Source organism: Rattus norvegicus, chromosome 9 (assembly GCF_021556685.1).
Source record: "Rattus norvegicus strain SHRSP/BbbUtx chromosome 9, alternate assembly SHRSP_T2T, whole genome shotgun sequence".
Lineage (NCBI taxonomy): Eukaryota > Metazoa > Chordata > Mammalia > Rodentia > Muridae > Rattus > Rattus norvegicus.
Window position 1 is genome coordinate 38771647 of NC_141542.1, and position 22985 is coordinate 38794631.

At 42.9% G+C, this 22985-nt stretch overlaps 1 protein-coding gene and 1 long non-coding RNA gene across 6 annotated transcripts in view; one reads left to right on the plus strand and one right to left on the minus strand.

Annotated features, from left to right (window-relative positions):
- Positions 1-2699: 2699 nt before the first annotated feature.
- Positions 2700-22985, minus strand: part of LOC102550123 (uncharacterized) — a 30010-nt gene continuing 9724 nt past the window's right edge. For 2 of the 3 annotated variants that reach the window (XR_015629451.1, XR_015629450.1), the window contains 3 exons: positions 7597-7713; positions 6745-6898; positions 2700-2865 (listed from right to left, as the gene is read on the minus strand). This is a non-coding gene — a long non-coding RNA (uncharacterized LOC102550123). Of the gene's footprint in view, positions 2866-6744; positions 6899-7596; positions 7714-21223; positions 21489-21609; positions 21706-22985 lie in introns of those variants that run through there. The other variant, XR_015629449.1, reaches the window with a different exon arrangement.
- On the plus strand, positions 6739-20051 carry Gsta3l1 (glutathione S-transferase alpha 3 like 1). Of its 3 annotated transcripts, none has more exon segments than NM_001431281.1 (7): positions 6739-6870; positions 7435-7533; positions 11660-11711; positions 12978-13110; positions 15790-15931; positions 17654-17785; positions 19638-20051. In NM_001431281.1, coding segments are annotated over 6 exon segments (717 nt in total). In that variant the 5' UTR covers positions 6739-6870; positions 7435-7446; the 3' UTR covers positions 19809-20051.

Genomic DNA, 22985 nt, shown 5'->3' on the forward strand with positions numbered 1-22985 from the left:
AAAAATTGCCAGCAATTCCACCCTCTTGTTCACACTGTTTCTCCAGTCCAGGCTTGTCTTTGTGGGAGGGAGGAGAAGAATCCATACATAAAGAGAGAAAAGCTTGATCTGAACCACCCGCCACAGGAAGAGAGGATGAACCACCTTGCTTTTGAATTCTTTCCATCTGTTAGCGTGTGCAGACCTGTCTTTCTCTTCCTTTTATCGGTTATTTAATTAGGTTTGGGGAAGGTGTTTGGAAATAAGTCTATAGAGATATGCTTCATTGGTAGGGAGGAACAGAGTGCAGTCTTGTGGAAGAGGAGTACCTTTGTTTAGAGATCAAATTCCAAGTAAAAGCTTTCTTAGCCTTGTGCTTATGCCCTGTAAACTCGTTCTCTGAGACTCTCTCTCCCTCTCCCTCTCTCTCTCTCTCTCTCTCTCTCTCTCTCTCTCTCTGCTTCTCTGAGTTCTGTGTTGTAGCTGTCCAGAGGCTCAAGGTCAAACAGGACTCACTTGAAAGGAGGGCTGGAAATGAAAAGGGCAGGGGGCCAGAGACATGGAGCCAAACAATGTTTTGATCAAGGCTAAAAGTTTAATAGTCAGCACAGTGTATATAAAGGGAGAGACCACAAACCCATCCCCAGTACAGTAACGTGTGGGTAGCAACAGCACAGCAGTAAATCAGGTAAGTTTCCACATCTTCGAAGCTGGTTCATTCCAGCAAATCTTGGCTGCAGTTTGTTAACGCCAGCACACCAAAGCTCACAGCTGCAGCCAAGGCAGATGTTTCTGTTCAGGCGGGTAAAGCCTTCACTCAAAGTCAGCTTCTGCCTTCCTTGGGTGTTTTCACAGTCTCCCTAGCCTGCCAGACTGAGCAGGTCACTGTTCCCCCTTTTCTATTTTTGAAGGCTGGCAGTACTAGTTGTAGGATAGGGACACAACCTTTCCTTGTTTTCTGTAGCCCCGTCTAGGGCAAATGTTGGCCAGACGACCCTGTCTGTCTTAGATTGGCTTACCCATGTAGGCTCTTACCTGTCATTGACTAACTGGACTTCTATAGCACAGTCTTTCCCAGTCAGACCAGAGCCACGAAGAACATATCAAAGCTAAGTGTGCACTTAGTGCATTTCTTCATAGTGATTGATAACCACCATGGTAAAGAGCTGGGCTTGCTGAAATTGATCCTGTATGAGGGCAACCAATCTGTTTAAGATACAAGGTTCAAAGGTTAAAAGTAGCAAAATAATGATCAGGGGTCCAAGTAAAGTTGAAGTCAAAGTTGTCAACCATGGGGATGTACTGAACCAAGATGCAAACTGTCCTTGATTCTGTTCTCTGCCTCTCTTCCTTTTGCTAGTCCTTCTCTAACTTTGGCCATGGAGTCTTTAACTACTCCAGAATGATCAATATAAAAGCAACATTCTTCATTCAGAGCTGCAATAAAATGTAGAAGCTCTGTTTTTTCTAAATTAATAACTTCTTGGTGTAATTTTAATAAGTCCAAAGATAAATTTGCATGTTTCCAAACACCTCACAAGTGGAAAATGCACACTCTCCCAACTATATATAGTATCATTAAAAATTTTTGGCATTACACAGATCCATTGATAATTAGTATGACATCTAAATCTAGTTTGTATTTTTAATCCCTGTATTTCTTCCCCCCAAGAAATTAACCACCTCAAGTAAGGCATCTAATTTCTGTTGCATTTTATTATCATTTATATCCTCCTGAGTATGCAATGCCATGGAAACATTTCTGGATAAAACATACACAGAATGAACTGTTTGAACACATTGTGATAGGGCAATGGCAGCTGTAGTAGCACTAGAGATTAAAGTAATCAAAGCTATAACACCTGCGATAATTAAAACAATTATGCTTGACCAATGTCCTTGTCAACTCTTCAATTGCTAATAAACCCTTGTTGTCGAACCAATCTTCAGTAATATTTGCAGGAGCCATCACAAAAGCAGATTAAATGAAATCATTGCAGAATGCTTAGAATGGGTTTTAAAGACACAAGTCAAACTACAGTCGACACCAGCCACACCTAAAGTATTATTTTCAGAATATACAATAATGCTAATATTTCCTACTAATAGGACATATGGCATGCAAACATGTGGTGCAATAGGTCTGTTCATATAAGCTGGACTCGATCTTTCAGGCTGAGCACTCATATCGTCTAAGACAGCACCCAACTTCCATAGTATCCTTGTTGATAACCTGTGTGAGTCCACCAGAGTCCAGCAGACAAGGCTTCTGAGAGGAGGACAGGTAGAGATGGAGAGCCAGTAGCATAATTAGTCACACGAGCCACTCCCCTATAGTCTGAGCAGCCCAAAATCTTGAGGTCATATCTGTGGGGGCTGATGAAGCACAGGCTTATCCCCCCCCCCCGTCTTTTCCAGGGAATTGTGATATTTGTGCATTCCCTCACCCCACAATTCGGGAACCGCTGCAGTGCCTGGTATCCCTCAGCCGCTAGGCCAGTGGGTAGAGTTACTCGAATGCTATTTACCAATCTTGGTGTGTATCGAGATCTTTTCTCTGCAATGTAGTACGAGATACTCTCAGACATCCAGTAGCGTTCCGATTTGAAAAGCATATGGAGATGCCAGTTTCCAATCCTTGGCAAATAATTTCTCTACTAATAGTGAAATTTCCCCCATCGGGCATATCCATTGACTTAGTGTTGTTTACCATTACCACAACTTCTGGGCCTTCCCATAGTGCTGAATGTAAAGGGGCAGAATCAAGGACCAGCACAGCTTCTTTGTCATCATGGTCGGGGCACTCTGCAAGCTCATGATCAGCATCATTCTGTGTCCCAGCATCAGCGTGTCTCACTCTGGCAGGGAGCAAGCTCCTTCGGCATCCTGCAGAAAAAAAACACAAACATGCCTTCTTCCCTGTATTAATACCTGAGCGGGGCCATGCCATACACCAGTAAGCAGGTCCTTCCATTTCACCCAGGCATAAGTAGCATATGCCTGTAAGGGGCTGTAGACACTCAAAGAGTTCCTTGGCATCCAAATTTTTAAATTTCAAAATAAAAAGAGCATGATTTAAGTAATTTTGTGGTGTACAGAGATATAATTCCCCCCTTTTTTTTATGAAGATACTGTTTTAAGTTCCATGGGACAATACTTGGTCCTTGAGGGTAATAAAGAATCCCAGCGATATGGGTAATATTAAATTGTTAACAAAACACCTCAAATGTTTGGCTGCAATAGCCATTTCCATTACCTGTCTTAACCTGATTTGGAACACCCACTGTGGACAAACCGACGTAGGCAAGGACTAGTTTTACTTTTAGTTGCTTCTCCTGTTAAAGCAGTTGCAGCTACAAAGCCTGAGAAGGTATCAATAGTCACATGTACATATTTTAATTTTCCAAAATCAGAAATATGAGTGACATCCATTTGCCATAATTGATTAGATACGAGTCCTCGAGGATTAACACCATTATGTGGTGGAGGAAGAAATTGAGGACATTGAGGACAAGTCTTTACAATTTGAGGTGCACATTCTCCAGACATACCCAATTGTTGGCTCAAGCTATCATCATTTTGATGACTTTAGGAATGAGATCGTTTGGCTAATTGTTTCTGTGTAAACCCTATAATCGGCCTGGTATGCAAGTCTGCTGTGACATTGACCTCATTAAGGGGTTTGGGTAATCTGGTGTAAGCTCTTAAATGTCCTGTAAAGTAAGAAACAGTACATCCTCTTAAATTAGGTTGTATTTGCATAAATAATTGCAAAATTTCAGAATTAGCAGTATCTAAAAAGAGGAACAATTTCAAGCAATTGTGAGCCACGAGCTATATATTGGCTATCAAATTAAATATATTGGTGTACAAATTAAAAGCTTGATTTTTCAACATTTCAAAAACAGTGGCTACAGCAGCTAATTCAATTATTTGTGCTGAAGGAGGGGGAAGAGCATAAACACGTGATCTAATTGCATATGCCGCCTTCCCATTGGATGAGCCGTCTGTAAATACAGTAAGTGCATTCTCTATTGGCCGCACGTAGAAATTTACAGGAAGTACAAAAGCATAGACGGAGGCGAATTCTAACAACTTGTCTTTTAGATGATTGCCAAATTTGCCTAAAAAGTTTGCACATGCAGTAGGTCAAATATCAGTATTCTGCAAAAACCAATTTCATTGCTGTTTGGAATAAGGAATAAATATTTCATCAGGTTCTTTCCAAAAATATTTTCGTGTTTCTATCCTACAATTCTGTATTAACACAGCAACAGCTTCCTAATAAGGAGCTCAAACTTTACTTGGAGATGAAGAAATATGAATCCACATTAATGCTCCCTTTTGCCAAAGAACTGTTCTGAAACAGCAGGCAATTGGTCCTAGTCTATATAATGTCTTTTTGTTGGCCAATAGCTTCCTTTGCTTTCTGCAAAGCTATTTGTCCCTCATCAGTTAATTGTCCAGGGGAATTAGGACTTGCCTCCCCCTTGAGAAATATCAAACAGAGCCTACATCCTCCTGGGATGAGTTTAAGGTGAGCTCTTAGCCAATCAAAACTTCCTAACAGTTTTTGAAAATCATTTAAAGTAAGTAAATTATCTTTCCTTATTTGAATTTTCTCTTCCACAAATTGTTTAAGATATAACTGATGTCCCAAATATTGAAAAGGCGTTTGAATCTTTTCTGGAACAACAGCTAGTTCCCAAAATTTCAAAGCTTGCTGTAAAAGTGTAAAGGCTTGTAGTAAAACTTCTTCAGAGGAATCCAATAAAATAAGTAAAATAATAATAATAATAATAATAATAATAATAATAAAATATCCATGTAATGAATAATATACACTGAAGGAGTCAAAGTCCTGACCTCTTGTATTGAAAGCAGAAACAAATTTTTGACCTAATGTAGGGCCATTGGCCATTCCTTGAGGCAAAACTTTCCAGTGACATCACTTCATAAGTTCTTTCAAATTACAAGCAGACATGCTAAGTGTAAACCTTTTATAATCATGAAGATGTAAAGGAATAGTATAAAAATGATCTCTTAAGGGGCTGGAGAGATGGCTCAGTGGTTAAGAGCACCGACCACTCTTCCAGAGATCCTGAGTTCAAATCCCAGCAACCACATGGTGGTTCACAACCATCTGTAATGAGATCTGATGCCCTCTTCTGGTGTGTCTGAAGACAGCGACAGTATACTTATACATAATAGTAAATAAAATCCTTTAAAAAAACTTTAAAAAATGATCTCTTAAATCTATTATAATTTTATACTTTTTTTGGAATGGCAGCTGGAGTAGGTAAGCCAGTGGTAATGTTCCCATCAGTCCCTAGTTTCACGAACCTTTAATAAATCTCCACTAGCCTGATTTTTTAATTACAAATAGGAGTGAGTTAAAATCTTGAGCTTGTGACCAAATTGTAAACTGTGGCTAATGGAACATTGGCAGTTTAACTATAATTTCTGAGTTTATTTTGCAATATCAGAGCATAACCATAATTCTGGAAAGAAAACCCAATTTTCATCAATATAAACAATCCATTCTCACTGAAATCAATACCAAGTCCATTATTTTCATGCTACAAAGTCTGGCTGCCAGTTCTTATGTCTGAATGCATGACAGTGCAGCTTTTAATACCTCATTAAGGAGACATTGTTTTAAATCCTATGTTTTGTAAGTCTGGTTTCTAGAATAGGAATTACATAAAATATTATCTCGATTTAGAGGTATCTTTAGAGACCTGTTTCCCTGGGCGGGCTCATGCCACGTGTTGTTACCAGTTTTAAGCTAACTTTCTGTTACCAATGTTACAAGCTTTTAATCATACCCAATAACTTATAAGCCAAAACTTTATAACCAAGACATGCAGAGCATAATCATACTTTTAAGGCCAGTCAGAACCAAACATGAAGTGGCTACACACATTTACTCCTTTAAACCAGACAAAAGTTTCTAACTCTTTCTAGGTGTAATTTCAGGAGAGAAGCACCTTGTCGCCCGCTGAACTCAGTAAACACAATCACAGAGATTTTTCTAAGGAAAGCAACCACCAGGTTCCTTCAGCTTCCTTACCACAGGAGCCCAGAAGCTGCTGGCCCCTTTAGGAGTAGTTTATGTTCATTTTCCTTCTCTTTTGTCAAAGCGTCCAGGACAGGGGGGACAGCTGCTTTTCTGAAACCCATTCTCTCTCTCATGTCTGGGATCTAAGTCATCATCTCCTTCCTCTGGGAATTCTGCCAGAGAAGTGGGGAGGAGGCACAGTGGCAGCCACTGATAGTTGCTTCCCAGTGCCCTGTTTTTTTAATTTCCCCAATTCCTCCTTAGCTCGTCTAATTAATTCTTTCATTTTTTTGAGACTCGTGGCAAAGGTCCAAAGCATCCCGGATTAAAGCACACACACAGAAATGTATCTACCATGACCTTTTCCGATCCGTGAACAGTGTAATGATCTGTTAAGCATATTCTAATTGTTTTTTCTGAGTTAGTATACTAACCATTCCCTGCTCCAGGAATCGTGGTCAGGATGAGTGCACTGGGGCTAAAAATGTTTCCGATGTCTGTTTTTTAAACCTTGTTCCTCTCGCTTGAAGCAGCTCTCAGACTGCGAACTAACTGATTCTTTGTACTACCCTGCCCCATTTCGCTGTTTCTCTTCTAGGTGAGTTAGGCGCTGGGTAAGCACCGCCCCAACCTACTGCTCCCCCACTGCCCCGCCCCCAGTACAGTCCTTAATAGCCCATCGACCCGCGGATATAATTACTTACCCACTACTCAGAATTACCCTTCGCTTTCTCTTTTTTCCTGTGGAGCTCCACCCAAAGCAGCATTTCTCAGGGGGTGCTCGCTCAGGTCCGGTTCCGCTGCCACCTGTAGCTGTCCAGCGGCTCAAGGTAGAGCAGGGCTCACCTGGAAGGAGGGCTGGAAATGAAAAGGGCAGGGGGCAAGAGAAACATGGAGTCAAGACCGCGTTTCTGAAAAGGGCAGGGGGCAAGAGAAACATGGAGTCAAGACCGCGTTCTTCTGATCAGGGCTCAAAGTTTAATAGTCAGCACAGTGTATATAAAGGGAGGAATCACAAAACCCATCCTCAGAACAGTAACGTGGGGGTAGCAACAGCACAGGAGTAAATCCTGTAAGTTTCAGTATCTTTGCAGCTGGTTCATTCTGGCACATCTTGGCTGCAGCTTGTAAACTCCAGCACACCAAAGCTCACAGCTGCAGCCAAGGCAGATGTTTCACTCGAGGTTGGCTTCTGCCTTTAGTCTCCCTAGCCTGTCAGGCTGAGGAGGTCACATTGTGTCTGTCTCTCTGTCTCTCTGTCTCTGCTTCTTTCTCTTTCTCTGTCTGTCTATCTGTGTCTGTGTCTGTGTCTGTGTCTGTTTCTCTCTCTCTCTCTCTCTCTCTCTCTCTCTCTCTCTCTCTCTCTCTCTCTCGTTCCCTCTCTTCTTTGTCAGGAATATTTCAGCATGGCTGGGAAGCCTGTGCTTCATTACTTCAATGGAAGGGGAAGAATGGAGTCAGTCCGGTGGCTCCTGGCAGCAGCTGGAGTAGAGGTAAGTTGCCTGATAGAGTTGTTAGTGTTTGTTCCCAGGTCATTCGTTGAGCTAAGCACTTACTTGGTTAAAAGTCGTAGAAAACTTTGTATTCTTTCCAAACAAAATGTAGCTTTTGACAAATACTCTTTAAATGTTGGGCCTCTGGTGAGTTAGTTTTTTGAAACAGATGCTCAAGTCCTGTGGAGATCAATTATGGACATTAAGTGCATTCAAAGATAGTGTAGATAGTGTGCTATAATAATTAATAAGAAAAAGAAAGGTAAGGAAGAGAGGAAAGAAAGAGGAAAGGATAAGAAGGAAGGGGAATCCTTTTGTTTCATAGCTTCAGTTAATTCTTACCACCCTAGCGAGAACACCATCTACTTGTAAATACTTAGTTTTTTATATTATTATTTGTGTGTGGGGGGAGTGATATGTGAAACACATATCTGGAGGTCAGATGAAAACTTCTGGGAGTTCTTTCCTTCTTCTGTCATATGGATCCTTGGAAAGCCAGCACCTTTCCCTACTGGGCCACCTTGTTGGCCTCCTGATAGTTTATTTAAAATTACAGAGCATCTCATAGGAAGAAGGCGTAGCAGTACACACCTGCAAACTCTGCAATTAGCAGGAGCGGGCAAGGGGATGAAGAGTTTAGGTCATTCTCTCTTACATTGCAAGTTCAAAGCCAACCTAGCCTACATGAGGTCTATTCTTTCCTCTAGGGCTTTCAGGTTATTAGGCCTTATATTGAGGTCCAGAAGTAGAGTAGAGGCCTTTGAGGTAATGTCCTGACAGGAAACATGGCTGTATTTGAGGCATGCCCATGCTGGGGAAAGCAAAGAGCTTATTGGGAACATCTAGTCTCTCGACTTTTAAGTGCATAATATTAATTAATGTGGTGATGCAGGCCTTTAACTCTAGGCTGGGGCAGGTGGATCTCTGTGTTCTGGGTCAGCCAGGGCTATATATAGACTTGGCCTCAAAACAGTAAGAAAGTGTGCATAATGGACTGGCAGGGTGGCTCAGCATGGAAAGGAGCTTGCCCCCAAGCTGGTGACCTGAGTTTGATTTCCAGGATCCACTTGATAGGAGAAAAGTAACTGACAGCTTGTCTTTTAGCCTCCACCCTGCTGCAGTGGCACACATGTGTGCACACATGCATACAGTAACATGTAAGAGGGGAAAATGCACACCATGGTATAAATCGAAGGCTGACATGACTTTTTAGGATTGGTTTGCTATTTCATAGGAAGTGGTCACACTGGGGAAATGGAGGCCAAACTTGGCCTTTGAGCGGATGCTGTTACCAGGTGGTGGACATGGGCTTGAGCAAAGATTAGTGCTGAGAAAAGAGCACGATAACTGTTGGTTGGTTCAAGCTGTCTAGCCATTGGTTAGGTGTGCATTTCAGTTAATGTTGCCAGGCATTAGAGGTAAGTCCCAGTGCTTAAAGGATGTCTTTAGGGAGGGCTGTCTTCTGGGCGTGGCCTTCTGGGCGTGGCCTTCTGGGCGTGGCCTTCTGGGCGTGGCCTTCTGGGCGTGGCCTTGGTTAATCCTCTCACTAGCATCATCTGTACTTAGGAGATGGGCAGGGAAGAGGATGGATGAGGGAAAGGCTGTGAGTGCCTCTGCGTCCAGAAGAGAGCTGTACCCAGGGGTCCCTGTGTGCAACTGGGTAAAATACTTGCATTCGTTGTACACAGAGTTCATTTCTCATCATCTGAATGTTACATCCTAAAGGAGAGCACATGGTTAAAACTACAGCTAGTGATAAGGTAGAACTGACAAAAAGGGTTCCTCTTGAACATGGAACTGTTAGGTCATGTCTGGACAGTGTGAGGAAATTCATGCTGTTCGCTGAGTGGAGGGGCAGAGAGGTTCTTGGGGCGAAGCCTGCAGCAGTGTGGAGACACCCTGAGAGCCTCTGCCGTGGGTGCATCTCCCAGCTGCTCTATAGGAATACATTTTTTGAGTGGTGACACCCCTTCTTCTACATATGTTAGTGTGTAGACTTGATGATAAGCTTAGGAATGCTATGCTTAGTGTGGTCTGTTGCTTTGTGTTTCCTTGTGAGCTGAGCACTCACTCAGTGAATGCAGAATTTGCCAGTATGTCTATCGAGAGGCCGGCTGCCATTTCTGTCTTCTATGTTGCCAAGGAAGACATGGGGAGGCATGAGGGTTTTAGTTGGTAAACATTTACAATGTGTATAATCTCTGTTGTGGTTTGCCCTGGAGTTATCTGTATTTTGATGCTAATTTCACTGCCCAGAGGACAGCTGCCTAGTCAGACTCATGGACTTCAGCAGAAACTTCTCCCCATTGAATTTGTAAAATACAGGTGAGGGGCAGGTACAGGCTAGAAGGAGGCCTTTCATTGGATGAGGAGGAAGGGTGGGTGGGAGAGAAGTTTGAAGGAAGAGGAGGAGACTGGAACGGAAAGGAGGACAGGAGAGGAGAGAAGCTGTGGCTGGACAATATGGCGGGTGACTTTAAGATTCCATGCTGAACCTTTACAGGTTGTTGCAAATGTTCTTAAGGGATGGAGGGTACCGGTCTTTGTATGTTTAGGTGGTTAATTATATCTTATCAATTGGGTCAAAGATTATTGTGTTGTGTGTTCTTTTATGTGACAGTTTGAGTGTAGGAAAGTGTGTGGCGGCAGGAGACACTGGGCAGCCACAGAGTTGGGATGTGTTTCTGCCAAGATATCTAGCAGACATCTTGGGGCACTACAGTACTGGATGTAGGGGGATAAAAGACAACGATATACTTTTTTAAATTTTTTTATATTTTTACAACAACAAATCTCAAAGACCTAAGTGTATGTGCATGTGCAGGATCTAGAAGGACACATCAAACTGAGCTGTTTGTGACTGGGTGACTTTGTTCTTGCCTTCTTGCGTTTTGTTTCCTGTAAAGCACACATTAAAAAAAAAATAAGCGAAAGCTTCTTTTAAGAACTTAAAACAAAATAAAAATAATGGCACAAGGAATTTCCAAACTGCGTATCAAGGTAGTGACATGCATTAGTGCATGGGTGCACTAACTCAGATCAACCGTCACAACGAACGTACAGAAGAAAAGATGGGGGATGGCAATGGAGGGAGAACACATTAAAGTTCCGAAAAGAAATGTCTGGCTTGCCAAAGAAAGGAACACAAGTCAATTTAAAGCACTAGACAAACTTTAGAAACAAAGTGGAGGGAGTTACTAAAGAAATGAATAAAGTTAAAGAGAAACCTTTACTCTGCATGGGGTATTACAGGAGCATAAGAGTAAGAAATTACCTGCTAAGGGCTCTCGAGCAGAGGTTCTCAACCTTCCTCATACAGCCCCGTAAGACAGCTCCTCACAGGTGGTGACCCCCCAGCCATAAACTTATTTTGGTTACTAGTTCAGAACCTGTAATCTGGCTGTTGGATTTCAGAGTTCAAGTCACACTTGTCTTTGAGAATCAGAAATAAAGGTGACCTCCTGTTAATGTCTAGTGCCTTGGGGGCCCTGGGTACGGTTGCAAATGACCAGGACACAGGCGATGCAGAGCAAAGGCAGAAGAAACTGCACGCAGTTGCAAGCTTTATTAACCCTTATATAGATATGAATATGCATTACCTCAATTTCCATTTTGGCCAGATACCATAAGATCGCTATTCCCAGCATACCAGAAACAACTGAGGCAAGACTAGACAAAGAAATAAGACTAAACAAAGGCTTCTTCTCAAAGTATTCATATAACAAATCACCCCTCTTCTTATATCAAAATATATTTGCCATAACCAAGAGAGGATGAGAACCGCTTCCACAGAAACTGCACACAGGAGAACATAGTTTAAGGCCAAGTGAGAAAAGCATTTTCTTCTCAAGGGCGGCATCCCAGCTCCTACTTACACCTGTCACCAGTCCTTACCTGACCCTGCCTGGGAGCTGCATCTCTAGGTCTCCACAACCTCCCACTTTAGTTTAACAGTCCAAGTACTCAGGAAGGCCGAGCAAGGAACCATGTCCTGGTGTACATTAACTCCTGGCTTAACAGGAGATTAGGCCTTTAAATCCTTTTCAGTTTTCCTGTGCCATCAAGAGCAATAGCAATGGACCTGCTGAAAGCAACATATTCTTATGTTCTTTGTCTCCTTCTACAGTTTGAGGAGGAACTTTTTGAAACCCGTGAAGAATTTGAGAAGTTACTCCAAGGTAAGAGAAAAATCCTGTTCACTCTCAGTGTTGCCCGAGACCAACTTGAGACGGGTCTCCCTCTTCTGCTCCTCTCTGTAATACACCAAGAGAACCGTGGAAGGTAGGTGGGCAGGAACTACTAGGATCCTAGTTCTATTGCACCGGAATCTTGCCGGTAGGGGGAGCCCACTCCCAACTTTCTGAGTTGTGATAATTATGACTCTCAATTTCCCCCTGACTTGAGGTGGTACTTTCTGGAGTACATATTTGAGACAAGGTTTCAGAACCTCGGCTACAGGAACCGCATCACGTAGCTGAGCATGACCTTGAATCTCCGTCCTTCCTACCCTCATTGGAATGTTGGGATTACCCCTGAATGCCACCACACACCACTAATGTCTTTATATTGAATCTGCTCTGCTAGAGCAAGTTATGTGGTTCAGACTCCCTGTTAGATACTGAATGAGAACAGGAGACTAGCCCCACCCACCCAACTTGAAAGATTGTGATTGGAAAAGCATAGGGTAAGCCTCACTGTTGCTTTAATGAGAGTCGGGGGAGAGGGAGAGAGAGGGAGACAGAAACAGAGACAGAGAGAGACAAATAGAAACAGAGACAGAGTTCTTCTAATGAAAGGACCATAGCCATTCTGCATTCCTTATCTCCGTGTGATTTCTTGGTTGGTTTGCTTTGCTACAGAGCATCTTGGGAAAGTTGAAGAAAAAAGCCCCAAGTAAATAACTGTCGCCCAAATGAGAGCTCGCCTGTAGATAGAGCAAATTGCAAGAAAGATTTTGAATTCAGAGTGAGGGTCATTAGTCATGTGTGTCCTTTGGCAAGCAATGGTGAGTGATAGAAAGATGTAATCAGTGCTATAGGACTTCAGGAAGCTACCAGAGGGATGACGGGTAGGTAAGAAGCCCAACTGGGCTCAGAATTACAGTTGAGGGTAAAAGGTGTCTGAATGAATGGCATAGCCATAGGGAAAGACACTGAGGAAGTAGAAAGGAGGAGACTGGTCTGAAGGAATGCTTTGTATCCAATATGTATCCAAATGTATCCACAATGTCCCAAATATCCAAACAATTGTTTTAAAATGTCAAATATCATATTGTATGCTGTATATCTTTCGTGGATAAATGCATACATATTTCTCCTGTTCATTTCTAAAATTGATAAGTGAGCCATGTGGTCCTATTTTTTTAGAGTCTTTAGAATGAAAGGAAATATAGTTACTTCTCTGAAGACCAATATATAATCTAACTTACTTTTGTGTATTTCAAGGTGGAACCCTGATGTATGAACAAGTGCCCATGGTGGAAATCGATGGAATGAATTTGGTGCAGACCAGAGCCATCTTAAGATACGTAGCTGCAAAGTATGACTTGTACGGAAGGAACCAGGAAGAGCAAGCCTGGTACTAGGACATTTTGTTACTTAGAGCAAGAGCCAAAGCAAAAGAAAACTGCCCCAAACCAGAACCACCAAATTTAGCATCATTAGAAGTCACATTCATAGCATATAGTTCCTGATAGATTGATAGAAAGCCTACTTTTGCTCGAGTGGAAGAATCTATTATAACAAGTGTTAAAGAAGAAGGTTAGCAATTCTCTCTCTCTCTCTCTCTCTCTCTCTCTCTCTCTCTCTCTCTCTCTAACACACACACACACACACACACACACACACACACACACACACATCTCATTCCACAACACTTACCTTTAGCAATAATTCATTCAGGAAATTGCTATAGTTTTGGTTTTTTTTCTAGCTGTATTTTTGGCTTTCATTTGTAGAAGGAGTTAGCTGTTTTCTCATGATGCCATGTTTGCCTCTATGAGGTGGGAATGGAAGGCACAAATAAATCAGAAGAACACTGATTCATACATTTATTTTGGGGGAAAGGTTCACCTTACCCTGTAAACCCAAGACCGGAAGTGGTTATAGGAAACTGGGCATCAGATCTGTTTTAGGATTTTACTGCTGTGAGCAGACAGGACCAAGGCAACTCTTGTAACGACAACATTTAATTAGGACTGGTTTACAGAATCAGAGGTTCAGTCCATTATCATCAAGGCGGGAACATGGCAGCATCCAGGCAGGCATGGTTCAGGAGGAGCTGAGAGTTCTGCATCTTCCTCTGGAGACTGCTAGGAGAAATATGACTTCCAGGCAGCTAGGAGAAGGGTATTAAAGGCCACGACCACACCTACTCCCTCCAAGGAGGCCACACTTCCAAATAATGCCACTCCCTGGGCCAAGTACATACAAACAATCACACGGTCTCTGCTTATACCAGCTGCGTCCCTCAGCCTCCCAGACAAAATCTAAAACCACCCCAAACCAGAACACCAACACTTAGCATCATTAGAAGCATGTGGTGAGCATGTATTAGGTCTGGCATGATGGGCAGCCCTACCTATAAACTCCAAGCTTGTCTCCTGAAAACTGAAAGCTGAAAACTCCTGTGTGGAGTTTGATAACATAGTTGGGGAACGAAGTAGTCCATGAGTGGTAGCTGAGGTGTATTTTAAATAAATCTGTCGTGATATCGTTTCAAAATGCATTTTAAGACAAGTGCAAGAAAATCGATGCAGTGCCAATTTTTAGAGTGATCTTACCTTAACCTTCACTGCCAGCCCCACCCCCTTATTTTAGTAGTTTTTGCCAAATCTCTTCTGACTATATCCAAGGCAGAAGCTGTTTCAATAAAAGTAAAAAACGTGGTGGAACTGGTTCTTGTGTGTACCCTGATGGTTGCTAGTTCTGGCTCCAGGGGTCCATTGGAACTGGCACTAATTTATCTCAGATTAGCATCTCTCCTGGCAGCTCTGTTAGCTGCGAACTCTCTGGTTCCAGCTACCCAGTAAAATCAAGACTCAGAAGTCCAACAGCAGCTGTCTGGCCTATGCCATGGACTCTGCCCACACTCCCAGCAACCACCCTCTGGTAGTGAAGGTATAAATTCCCAACTACCCAGTAATATCAAGACTCAACAAACTGTAACCCAGCAATCAGATTCACATGTTAAATTCTAAATCCACAATACATCCACACAATAAACTCATAACCAATTGATAAGGATTTGAACCACCCACCTAGATAAGATAAATTTGCCTACAGAAATCCCTCCCAACTACCTTGGCAATTTAAAACCACCCGGATCTGGGTCATCCTTCTCTGTCTCCATCTGGATTCTTCCTCTCTTCTCCTTCTCTCCCACTTTACAAAAGCTTTTTCCCCCACCTTAGATTTTACTGTCCAATCATGGCCTGGATCTAATTTGTCTGCCTTCTCCTGCGTAATGACATCAACCTACAAGAAGCACAAGAATTCAAGACCATTTTCAGACACTAGGTACTACCTCAGGGTGAAGCTTCAGGACCTGTTACTCAAAAAGATCAGAGATCCATTTTAGATCAGGATAAGACATATCATGTGAAACCCCACGAGTTTCTTCACTGGGTCTTTGTGTCCATTTTTCCATTCATTCTGACAGTGGCAAATAAGGCCTGGTGGAACAAACTCTGGACCCTTTAAAAATGACATTCTGAGTAGTTGAGAATCTTGGATCTGAGAGGAGAGGGTTTGAGCTTGACTGAGGACCCTAGATCTCTCTTCAGTCACATGCACCTTCCGTGTGCTGTATTTAAACAGACAAATACCATAAATACCACATTTCCACACTGCATTACTTCACTGTTACTTTAAGACTCTCTGTGAGCATATTGTATCTTATTAATAGTGGTACTACATAACTAATATGAACGTACATGTAATTGCTCACACACTAATCTGGGAGGGGCAGGGTTTTGCTACATAGCCCAGGATCTCTCCTCCCCCTCTCCCTCCTCAGCCTTCTGAGGACTGGGATTCCAGGCTTATATCACCACACTGGTTTCAGATTGAACTTTGTTAACATCCTCAAGAACCGCTTGCTGATATAAATGCTTGACTGAAGTTCACAACACAAAATCCTGTGGGGACCCTGATAACCAGGTGCACGAGATTAAGGCACTATGTAAAATGTATCACTGGTCCATGCAATGTTCTTCTCTGTCTTGGTGGTTCTTGTAAATGGCCGCCCTTTCCCTAGGATTGATATGTACGTAGAAGGCTTGAGGGACCTGAGCGACATGATAATGTACTTCCCACTCTCTCTGCCGGAAGAGAAGGAGATGAACCTGGAGTACATCCTCCAAAGAGCCACAACAAGATTCTTCCCGGTTTACGAGAAGGTGAGCCATGACCTTCAGCTCGCATCAAAGAGAGAGGACGGCTAACGAAACAGAGCAGAACTTCTTCGGTGGACGAAAGATTGCAAAAGCTCTGTGAAAGCTTGACTGTCATCCCTCACTTGTAGGAAACAAGCCTGCTTGTCTTCCTTTCTCTGAGGTTTCCCCTTCCCTTTCTTTCTTTAGTTCCTCTCTCTCTTCCTCTCCTTTTCTCCTTCTTTCCTTCCTTCCTTCCCTTTCTTTTCCTTCCTTCCTTTTTCTTTCCTTTCTTCCCTCATTTTCCTTCTTCCCTCCCTATCTTCCTTTCTTTTCCCTTCTTTCCTTTTCCTTCCTTCATCCCATTCTCTTTCTCTCCTTCCTATCTTCCCTTTCCTATTTTTCCTTTCCTTTCCTTCCTTCCCTCCTTCCTTCCCTCTTTCCTTTTTCTTTCTCTCCTCCCTTCCCCTTCTCGTGTATGTGTGTGTGTGAGTGTGTGTGTGCATATGAGTGTGTGAGTGTGCATATGAGTGTGTTGTGTGAGTGTGTGTGAGAGTGTGTGAGTGTGTGTGTGTGAGAGTGTGTGTGAGTGTGTGTGATTATGTGTGTGAGTTTGTGTAAGTGTGTGTGTGAGTGTGTGAGTGTGTGAGTGTGTGAGAGTGTGTGTAAACGTGTGTGTGAGTGTGTGTGAGTGTGTGAGTGTGTGAGTGTGTGTATGTGAGTGTGTGTGAGTGTGTGAATGTGTGTGAGTTTGTGTGAGTGTGTGTTTGAGTGTGTGAGTGTGTGTGTGTGATTATGTGTGTGAGTGTGAGTGTGTGAGTGTGTGAATGTGTGTGTGAGTGTGAGTGTGTGTGTGTGTGTGTGTGTGTGTGTGTGTGTGTGTGTGTGTTTCTTTTTGTGGCAGTGTTGGGGATAACACCCAGGCCTTCATTCAGCAACGCTATATCCTATAACACTGCTACTTCACCCTAGAATACCATGAAGTACGGAGGCTTCTCTCATGTCTGAAAGTAGTAACAACATCAAATTTTCTAGCAACATCAATAACAATGAGAATCATCTCTACTGAGGGCTAAGAGTGGGGCCATATGCATTTTGTAAGCACTACCTTTTAATACTCATTAATTCCAAGAAAGAGGTGCTATTATTATTCCACTTACAGACAAGAAATTATAACTTAGAACTTGGCCAATGGCATATAAAAGTCAACATTTGCATTCACAGCTCTACAAATATCGATCACCCATGCAAGTCTATAACAAAGAACATACAATTTGGGGGCTAGAATATATATTATTCTAGTCTATTCCATTTTTGCATCCATCAATTTTAAACCAACCTGACACATAGTTTACAACTGTATTAGAAAAAAACTTGTCGGGAAAAAAATGGATTTGTGTCCCTCTGAGGACACTGTCCTTGTACACAGAGAACCTTCTTAAGACAGCACGCCTAAGGTAAGGGTCCACACATGGGTATCACTACGAGTGATGAAGAGCCACCAGACCAGGATGGTGCATGACTTACAAGGGAGGCACAAGGATTCCCTGTGCTCACTGAATGGTTTAAACTAAGAGAAAGCCCAGGAGACACAGGATGGGACTTAAGTTCACTTAAGTGACGCTAGCTGGAAGCAGAGAACAGCTCAACTACTAAGGTCTAACCTCTTAAAGATTTTCCGCCGTACAGCACTTTGAATGTTGAGACTGGCCCTCACCTTCTGCTTCCTCCATCCCAACCACCGCGCAGGCCCTAAGAGACCACGGGCAAGATTTTCTTGTGGGCAATCGACTGAGCTGGGCGGATGTACAGCTCCTTGAAGTCATCTTAATGGCTGAAGAATGCCACGCCAGTGTTCTCTCGGGCTTCCCTCTGCTACAGGTAATGCTGTCTAACAGCTCTAGGGGACTTTAGAGAGAATGAACATGTTATTTATTTATTCCTTCACTCGGTCGCACTTTATTATTTAAGAAGTCACTTTCATCTTTATGCCACAACCTGTGCTAGAATATATAAAGATGCCACTAACTAGAGACATCTAGTCCAGAAAACAGGGACACAGGGAGGTACCTTCCACATAATGTGCTAAGTTAAAGATATGGGAAAACAGGTAAGCGCCACCCAGACCACTCTCAGGGACTGGAGAGAGGTTTCTTGGTGGAATCGAATCTCTAGCACTGAGATGTAGCAGAACCTTAATAAAGCCGCTTCTTCAGCTGGTGTGGTGGCGCGCATGCACTGTTTCCTAAGCCGAAGCCGCGGTGGTGTGTAACTGCAGTTGTAGTTCTGTAGACGCTGAGGCAGGAGAATCTTGGTTCAAAGCCAGAGTAGGCTATGCAGCAGGATCCCCTTTTCAAGAACGAAGAGTCGCTTTCTTCTCTGGGGGCAGGCACTTCAGACAGCATCAGGGGACATAGCCCTTACTTAAGAACAACAGTGCTCACTGATGAAGCTTATCCTATGCCTCCCATTGCACCAAGAACCAAACACACTTAGCCTTTCACTAATTCACCCCCAAAGTCAACAGAGAGGACTCGGGGAGTTAGGAAACTTCTACATGGTGAGTTGGTGCAAGGATTGGGACTCGAAGTTAAATCTATCTGATTTACACAGCTGAACTCTCAAACTTTAATCACTGCAAAACTTAAAATGTTTTAGACTTATTACAATTATAAAGCGACAATTTTTTTCCAGTTTCTATTATGATATAAACGAATTTAGAATTGCTATTTGATTCACTACGGGTGTTTTTTTTTTTTTCAATGTTGCCTTTTTTATATTTCTGGAAAAAAATTCCTGGTCATATAACTGGCTGGTTATTGTGCTTATTTTAAGTAGTGAAAGCCAGAAGCATCTGATATCCGAGGGATGGCTATGCAAACGAGGACGCTTCCATTGTATAAGTTTATGCAGCAACCCCCCGTAAAGCTGTCGTTCACACAACAACATGAAAAACACTAAGAAAATAAGCTTAAGAAATCAGTCTAGGAAGTCCAAGAAAATAAGGACTCGCCTCACTGTGGCCCTTACTGTGATGCTCTGATGTTTGCTTTTATGGCTTGTACGTCAACAGCATCATGACAGGAATAGGTGCTTACACATGGAAGACGTTAGGATATAATTCTCACAGTGAGAAAAGTTGGTTATAGCTTATGGTTCTAGTTAGTTGCATTGTCAATAACACCCAACCTATTACCACTTGGCAATAACATACAATGTTAGGGCCATCACCCTTCCTGCTTCTCGCAGTGTAGAATTCATATTTTATTATGTGTTTCCGTTAAAGTTTGCACACTCACACACTCACATACACACTTACACATACTCTCATACACACAGACACTCACCTATACCACACACCTATACTCACACACTCAAACACACATACTCACATGTGCATAGAGACATGCTCACACACGCACACATGCACACAACGTATGCACACCCATACACAACTTACACACACTCACACTCACACAGGAGTATAGATCCTGGAAGAGGTCAGGACAGAGGTCGCCTCCCCTTGAGCAGGAGTTACAGGTGATCAGTGAGTCACTTAATGCTGGTAACTGAACCCCCAGTCCTCAGGAAAGATGAGAAGCTCTCTTAACCACCAAGCCGTCTCTCCAGGGGACACAAATTTCTCCGTTCTTTTCTCATTTGTAACAGCATGGCTACTTTGTGTTTCTTTTGCTACATGCTCTTTTAATGGATCTTGGCTTTTACATTGTAGGACTTCAAGGTGAGAACCAGCCAAATCCCTACAATTAACAGATTCCTTCAACCTGGAAGCCAGAGGAAGCCTCCATTGGATGAGCAATCCATTGGCACGGCAAAGGACATATTCAAGTTTGAACAAGGCATGTTCCTTAAAAACATGAGCACTATAGTAGCTGAGTATTAACAGTTACAGAGGCTGAAGTTATGGTAGTAAATGTTAGTAATGTTAGTAGGTTAGCAATGTTAGAATGTTAGTAACGAAAATATTAAATGTGTAAAGAGATAAACTACTAAAAATGTATTCATAAACTAGAACAACCAACTCCTGTTTGAAATAAGACGTGCCACCAAGACTGGATCCAGAAAACCCAAGGAGTCCTCTGCCTTCTGTACGGTCCTAGAATAAACTTGTATGTCGTAAGTGAAAGTCAAGGAGTTTTTGTTGCATTTGTGTGTGTGTGTGTGTGTGTGTGTGTGTGTGTGTACACACACCTGTGTTTGCTGTGGCACATGTGTGGAGATCAGAGAACAACTCTCCTCATACCCTGTAGACCCTGGGGACTGAACTCAGGTCATAAGGTTTACCATCAAGCAACCTTGGCTGTTGAACCATCATAGTCACCATCAAAGGTTAAAAAACAAAACTCAACAATAACACATATTCACACACTCCTACACACACACACACTCACACACACATACACACACGCACACACACACACACACACACACACACACACACACACACACACACCCTGATCTCTCACTTTCACTGCCTTGATGCAGCACAACTGCAAGCAGCTTCTCCATCATGGGGGTATCCTACAGACACAGCAAGTGTTTCTACCATCAATCCCTCAACTCACCTTGGCCTCAGGGTCAATCACAGTGGGAATAGAAGCCCTTGTCAACCTTGCCTGTTGCCAAGGAAGCAAACTACCTGCCATTTCCAGCCTGGCTGCTGGAAGCCATGTGCTTGACATTGCTGGGATCTGTCTGTCTTTTTTTTTTTTTTTCTGTCTGTCTTTTTAAAAAAGGGGGATCATTGAAAGCACACTAATGATGTTGGGAAGGGTTTGCTATGTGAATTAACTAATAGGTTTGCATTCTCCCTCCTTCAATTCCTTATGGCTAAAAGGGTAACATCCTGCCTGCACTTACAAGCAGAGTAAGGACTCTTGCCTACCAGACCAGGAGTTGGAGCTCTCGACCCCTTTCCATGTCAACAAAGGTCGCAGTCTGAAGGACTTGAAACTGTGAGCCTGGTTTCAAGCTAGCCATTAACACCCCTCCCATAGAGATGAGAAACTGAGTCCTCAAGAAAGGGACAGGTTTCCCAGAGACCAGAGCAGACAGTAGAAAAAAGGCAGGGATCTCCAGATGGGCCATCTGGTCCCTAAACTGCCTTGGACATTTCAAGTTTCAACAGTTCTTCAAATGGAGTAGTGACTTTACAGGGGCTTGGGAGACAGGGAACTGCTCCTGAGAGGCATGGAGATCTGGTGTCAACAGCCCTCCCTTGACATCCGTTTTACTAATAACCAACCTGTTCAACATGATTGAGTGACTGAGTTTCTAGAAAAGACACAGACACAGAAGTGACTTAGAATACGATGCATTTTATTTGAATACTGAGTACATTCTGTCAGGACGTTGATGTGCTGAGAACAGAATTCCTTCAATACAAACTCACTCCACCCCCAACAATGCAGATAGAACCCCTAATGTACAAAGTCACACACAGCTCCTTCGCAGTCCCTGTGGTCCACTCCAGGAGTCCCATCCTCTGACAGGTTGCAATTTAACTTAAACTTATCTGAGTGATAAGTGTTTGGAATTGTCGAAAGTGAAAAATATCCAGCCCCTAATTTTCATGTAAAAGAAGGAGACAAACCAAACGAGCACATAACATTTTAGGAAAGACCAGAATTAACAAATGGAAACATCTAAAGCCTATGCTTTAAGTTTCGTGTAAAAAAAAGAACCTGCTCTGCCAGGCCCAGCAGCATGGTGGGAGTTTGGCTCTCCGCTTCTCTGGATGCTACAGCAGCAGCAGGACAAGTCTCAGGATCATCATGAAGCTGAGTAAAAAGAAGAGGAAGAAAGAGGGGCAGTCACTCTGAGGGACAGGAGTGCCATGTACCACCCTGTCATGTCCCTGTACTGTGGTCTCTGAGGGCTCTGTCACAGCCCTCCTTAGAGGAAGGAAGGGTGGACTCATTTTCCTGTGTCCCAATTTCTCAGAAGCAGCTTAAAAACATTCCATGAACAGCTGAGAGAAACCAGACCTGCTGTTCGGAAAGGCTCAGCTGAGGGCTGAAGGGAGAAAGGTCAGGGAGAAATGTAAGGTTTTAAAAGATACTGAAGAGCAGTAACTCGAAAGAACTGTCAGGGGTGCTGGAGAGCTGGCTCGGCGGTGAGGGGCGCTTGCTGCTCTTCCAGAGGACCAGAGTTCCGTTCCTGCATCCATGGAGCTGCTCATACCAACAAATGATGTGCAACTCAAGCTCCAAGGGGTCCCATCAACTCTTCTGGCCTCTGTAGGCATATGTACACACACACACACACACACACACACACACACACACACACACACACATGCGCACACACACAAATGCACATACCACAGACACAGACACACCCCCTCACACACATGCACATACACACACACACCACATCACACCACACATATACACTACACACACGCACACACACATGCACACACACACACCCACACAGAAACACAGACACACACACACACACCACGCACAGACACACACCACACACACAGACACACACCACACACACAGACACACACACACACAGACACACACACACACACACACACACACATTTTTAAAAGAGAAAAGAAAGCCAAGGAGTAGTGCAGTGGGAACTGGGTCCCCACTTCATCATTCATGACTTTTGATCCTTCCCAGCATCAAAGCTCATCTTAGTTCAGGGACATAGCTGCACAGTTGTTTTTGGTACCTCTCCATACAAGTAAAGGTCACCACACTAGGTAAATGCAGAGCCACTCTAGAAAATTCTCCAGCAACAAAAAAGCATGAAACCACTCAGGAGGCTATAATTCAGGACAAAATACTACTGATACCTGAAGTATTTCCATCCTATCTTGTTTTTTTGTTTTTGTTTTTTGTTTTTGCAACAGGTATCTTTAAACATTGAGACAAACTATATTTGGTATATTTTGGTCCTGACATACTTTATGATGACATTATTAATTTCCATGCCATTTAAAGCATTATACACAAATGCCTGCTCAGAATTCCATTAAATAGATAAAATATTTACACCTCTTTTCTGGTGGCTTTCTACGCAGCCTTAGTTTTTAAGCTCA

Excerpts from the sequence above, each read along its gene's own strand:
- Gsta3l1 (XM_087566618.1), top strand. The coding sequence starts at position 7,447 with ATGGCTGGGAAGCCTGTGCTTCATTACTTCAATGGAAGGGGAAGAATG. Across the intron at positions 7,534-11,659 it reads TGGCAGCAGCTGGAGTAGAG|TTTGAGGAGGAACTTTTTGA; the intron begins GTAAGTTGCCTG and ends CTCCTTCTACAG. Across the intron at positions 13,111-15,789 it reads AACCAGGAAGAGCAAGCCTG|GATTGATATGTACGTAGAAG; the intron begins GTACTAGGACAT and ends CCCTTTCCCTAG.